Below are 4,794 nucleotides of genomic sequence, written 5' to 3' on the forward strand. Positions count from 1 at the left end.
TTTTTTTTTAAATTTCCTGATTTTTTTTAATAATTTTAAATTTCGTCAATTTTCCTCAACCTTGTTTTTTTAAAAAATACCAAATTTTCTTCAAATTTCCTTGATTTTTTTTTTAAAAAACCCCAAAAATTTGGTGAAAAAACCCGAAAATTTGGTGAAAAACCCCCAAAAATCTCTTGAAATTTCACCAAATTCCGCCAAAATCCCCCCAAAAAAACCCCCCAATTTCCATCCAAACCCCCCGAAACCCCCCAAAACCCCACTCACATTTACAGAAGGTGCTGATGTTGGCCTGCAGGGGCGTGGCCAGGTGGGCGTGGCTCACCCGGCAGGTGAAGGTGGCGCCCAGCTCCCACAATTCCCGGCTGACGTTGGCCCGCCCGCTCAGCGTCACCTGGTCGGCCCCGCCCTCCTGGCAGCTGGATGGCTCCTCCCCCAGCTCGGTGACGTCACCGTTGACCAACCAGGTGAGGCGGGCCTCGGCGGCGCCACGCCCACGCACCTGGCAGAGGAGGCGGACCTCGGGCTCGTCGGGGTGCGATTGGTTGGGGTCGCTCAGGAGGGACACCGAGAGGTCGGGGGTGTGGTCGGGGCAGACTGCGGGGACAGGTGGGGACAGGTGAGCCCGAAATTCGCCGGAATGGACCCAAAAAAGCCCGTACAGGTGAGCCCGAAATTCGCCGGAATGGACCCAAAAAAGCCCGTACAGGTGAGCCCGAAATTCGCCGGAATGGACCCAAAAAAGCCCGTACAGGTGAGCCCGAAATTCGCCGGAATGGACCCAAAAAAGCCCGTACAGGTGAGCCCGAAATTCGCCGGAATGGACCCAAAAAAGCCCGTACAGGTGAGCCCGAAATTCGCCGGAATGGACCCAAAAAAGCCCGTACAGGTGAGCCCGAAATTCGCCGGAATGGACCCAAAAAAGCCCGTACAGGTGAGCCCGAAATTCGCCGGAATGGACCCAAAAAAGCCCGTACAGGTGAGCCCGAAATTCGCCGGAATGGACCCAAAAAAGCCCGTACAGGTGAGCCCGAAATTCGCCGGAATGGACCCAAAAAAGCCCGTACAGGTGAGCCCGAAATTCGCCGGAATGGACCCAAAAAAGCCCGTACAGGTGAGCCCGAAATTCGCCGGAATGGACCCAAAAAAGCCCGTACAGGTGAGCCCGAAATTCGCCGGAATGGACCCAAAAAAGCCCGTACAGGTGAGCCCGAAATTCGCCGGAATGGACCCAAAAAAGCCCGTACAGGTGAGCCCGAAATTCGCCGGAATGGACCCAAAAAAGCCCGTACAGGTGAGCCCGAAATTCGCCGGAATGGACCCAAAAAAGCCCGTACAGGTGAGCCCGAAATTCGCCGGAATGGACCCAAAAAAGCCCGTACAGGTGAGCCCGAAATTCGCCGGAATGGACCCAAAAAAGCCCGTACAGGTGAGCCCGAAATTCGCCGGAATGGACCCAAAAAAGCCCGTACAGGTGAGCCCGAAATTCGCCGGAATGGACCCAAAAAAGCCCGTACAGGTGAGCCCGAAATTCGCCGGAATGGACCCAAAAAAGCCCGTACAGGTGAGCCCGAAATTCGCCGGAATGGACCCAAAAAAGCCCGTACAGGTGAGCCCGAAATTCGCCGGAATGGACCCAAAAAAGCCCGTACAGGTGAGCCCGAAATTCGCCGGAATGGACCCAAAAAAGCCCGTACAGGTGAGCCCGAAATTCGCCGGAATGGACCCAAAAAAGCCCGTACAGGTGAGCCCGAAATTCGCCGGAATGGACCCAAAAAAGCCCGTACAGGTGAGCCCGAAATTCGCCGGAATGGACCCAAAAAAGCCCGTACAGGTGAGCCCGAAATTCGCCGGAATGGACCCAAAAAAGCCCGTACAGGTGAGCCCGAAATTCGCCGGAATGGACCCAAAAAAGCCCGTACAGGTGAGCCCGAAATTCGCCGGAATGGACCCAAAAAAGCCCGTACAGGTGAGCCCGAAATTCGCCGGAATGGACCCAAAAAAGCCCGTACAGGTGAGCCCGAAATTCGCCGGAATGGACCCAAAAAAGCCCGTACAGGTGAGCCCGAAATTCGCCGGAATGGACCCAAAAAAGCCCGTACAGGTGAGCCCGAAATTCGCCGGAATGGACCCAAAAAAGCCCGTACAGGTGAGCCCGAAATTCGCCGGAATGGACCCAAAAAAGCCCGTACAGGTGAGCCCGAAATTCGCCGGAATGGACCCAAAAAAGCCCGTACAGGTGAGCCCGAAATTCGCCGGAATGGACCCAAAAAAGCCCGTACAGGTGAGCCCGAAATTCGCCGGAATGGACCCAAAAAAGCCCGTACAGGTGAGCCCAAAATTCGCCAAGAATGGACCCAAAAATTCCACCCAGGTGACCCAAAAATTCACCCAGGTTGAGCCAAAAAAATCCCATCCAGGTGACCCCAAAATTCACCAAAATAGACCCAAAAAATCCCATCCAGGTGTCCCCAGGTGTCCCAAAAACCCCTCCAGGTGTCCCCAAAATTCCATCCAGGTGTCCCAAAAATCCATCCCAGATTCCCAAAAATCCATCCAGGTGCCCCAAAAATCCATCCCGGATTCCCAAAATCCACCCAGGTGTCCCCAAAATTTCCCCAGGTGTGTCCCCAGGTGTGTCCTCACCATCCGGGATCTCCAGCTCCACGTTCTTCCCCCCGTGCTCCACCTGGCACCGGAAGTTCCCCTTCTTGGCCTCCTCGGCGCTCAGCGTCACCTGGGAGCTCCGCCCGAAGCGGCCGACGCCCATCTGGACTTCCGGAAAGTTCCGGGCGGCGCCCGAGGCCACGCCCACCCAGGTGATCTGGGCCGGCTGCGGGAAGAAGCCGTCGGCCAGGCAGCCGAAGCTCACCTGGCCCTCGCAGTCGCCGCAGGAGAGGAGCGGGAAGACGCTGGGGGAGCGGGCGGGGTCTGCGGGGGGGGATTTGCATGGTTAGGCCACGCCCACTCCAGGGGGGAAAAAATCCCGCTCGAAAACGGAGGAGAAACGCCCAAAAAACCCCGAATTTTGCCTTAAAATTCGGTCCAAGATGGCCGAAAATCTGATCCAAGATGGCCGAAATCGGAGGCAAAATGGCCGATCCAAGATGGCCGACATCAGAGCCAAAAGGTCCCAATTTGGATCCAAGATGGCCGAAAATCTGATCCAAGATGGCCGAAATCGGAGGCAAAATGGCGGACATTGGAGCCAAAATGGCCGAATTTGGATCCAAAATGGCCGAAATGGGACCCAAAATGGCCGAAATTGGATCCAAGATGGCCGATCCAAGATGGCCAAAAATGGATCCAAGATGGCCGAAAATGGATCCAAGATGGCCGAAAACTGCACGGGAAAGCGGCAGGAAAAGGCTGGGGGAGTGGGCGGGGTCTGAGGTTGATTTGCATGGTTAGGCCACGCCCACACCGGGCCGAAAATGGATCCAAGATGGCCGAAAACTGCACGGGAAAGCGGCAGGAAAAGGCTGGGGGAGTGGGCGGGGTCTGAGGTTGATTTGCATGGTTAGGCCACGCCCACACCGGGGGGAAAAATGGTGGGAAAGCAGCCAAAAAAAAGCCCAAATTTTGCCCTAAAATTTGATTCAAGATGGCTGAAAATCCAATCCAAGATGGCTGAAATTTGATCCAAGATGGCCGACCCAAGGTGGCCGAAATTGGATCCAAAATGGCGGGTCCAAGATGGCCGACATTGGATCCAAAATGGTCAAAACCAGATCCAAGATGGCCGAAATTGGATCCAAAATGGCGGATCCAAGATGGCCGACATTGGATCCAAAATGGTCAAACCCGGATCCAAGATGGCGGAAATTGGATCCAAAATGGCGGATCCAAGATGGCCGACATTGGATCCAAAATGGTCAAAACCGGATCCAAGATGGCCGAAATTGGATCCAAAATGGCGGATCCAAGATGGCCGACCTTGGGTCCCAAGATGGCGGATCCAAGATGGCGGAAAATCCCATTCAAAATGGCCGACGCCGCCTCCAAAATGGCCGAAATCGGATCCAAGATGGCCGACAACCCCCGTGAAAAAAATGGCGGGAAATCCCTGAGGGGAGTGGGCGTGGAAAAACACCCTAATTAGCATAAATAGGCCACGCCCACATCTGGGAAAAAACCACCCAAAAAAACCCCAAAAAAATCGGAAAAAAACCCAAAAATGGAATCCAAGATGGCGGAAAATGGCGGGAAAACCCCGCGGTGGGCGTGGCTCACCCCTCAGCGACCCCCCCCTCATTAGCATATCCCCAGCCCCGCCCCCCGTGAGAACCGAAACCCCCAAAAAACCACAAAAAAACAACAAAAGAGGAACCGGCGGTTTCCCGTTGGCCCCGCCCCGTCTGGGAGTGACGTCACCCGTGACGTCACCAGGCCACGCCCACTCCCCCCCCCTAGGTGAGAGCGGCCGGAGCCAGGTGGGGATTTGGGGCGAATTCGGGCGATTTTGGGCAATTTTGGGGCCGTTTTTTTGGGGGTTTTTTTAAATTTTCTGATCTCTGGGCTCAGTTTTGGGGTGAAATTTGGGGATTTTGGGTTTAAACTCGGTTTTAACAAAGCCTCACCTGAGCTGAGCCCACCTGAGATTTGGGGTAAATCTCTGAAATTTTGGGGTAAATTTTTGGGATTTTGGGCAATTTTGATCAATTTTGGATCTTTAAGCTCAGTTTTGGGGTGAATTTTTTGGATTTTGGGTTTAAACTCGGTTTTAACAAAGCCTCACCTGGTTTAGACTCACCTGAGAACATTTGAGGTAAGTTTTGTGATTTTTGGGGCAAA

General features: G+C 54.1%; 1 gene segment (V, D, J or C); it reads right to left on the minus strand.

The window, feature by feature from the left end:
• Window positions 1-267: 267 nt before the first annotated feature.
• Window positions 268-3,707, minus strand: LOC121351192 (the record flags this gene model as incomplete). The annotated part of the segment is given in 4 exon segments: window positions 268-597; window positions 2,647-2,931; window positions 3,423-3,456; window positions 3,657-3,707. Coding segments are annotated over 4 exon segments (700 nt in total), but the record flags the coding sequence as incomplete, so codon positions are not given.
• Between the last annotated feature and the right edge of the window lie 1,087 nt (window positions 3,708-4,794).

This window comes from Pyrgilauda ruficollis, unplaced genomic scaffold, assembly GCF_017590135.1.
Source record: "Pyrgilauda ruficollis isolate IOZ18807 unplaced genomic scaffold, ASM1759013v1 scaffold1613, whole genome shotgun sequence".
NCBI classification, from domain to species: Eukaryota; Metazoa; Chordata; class Aves; order Passeriformes; family Passeridae; genus Pyrgilauda; species Pyrgilauda ruficollis.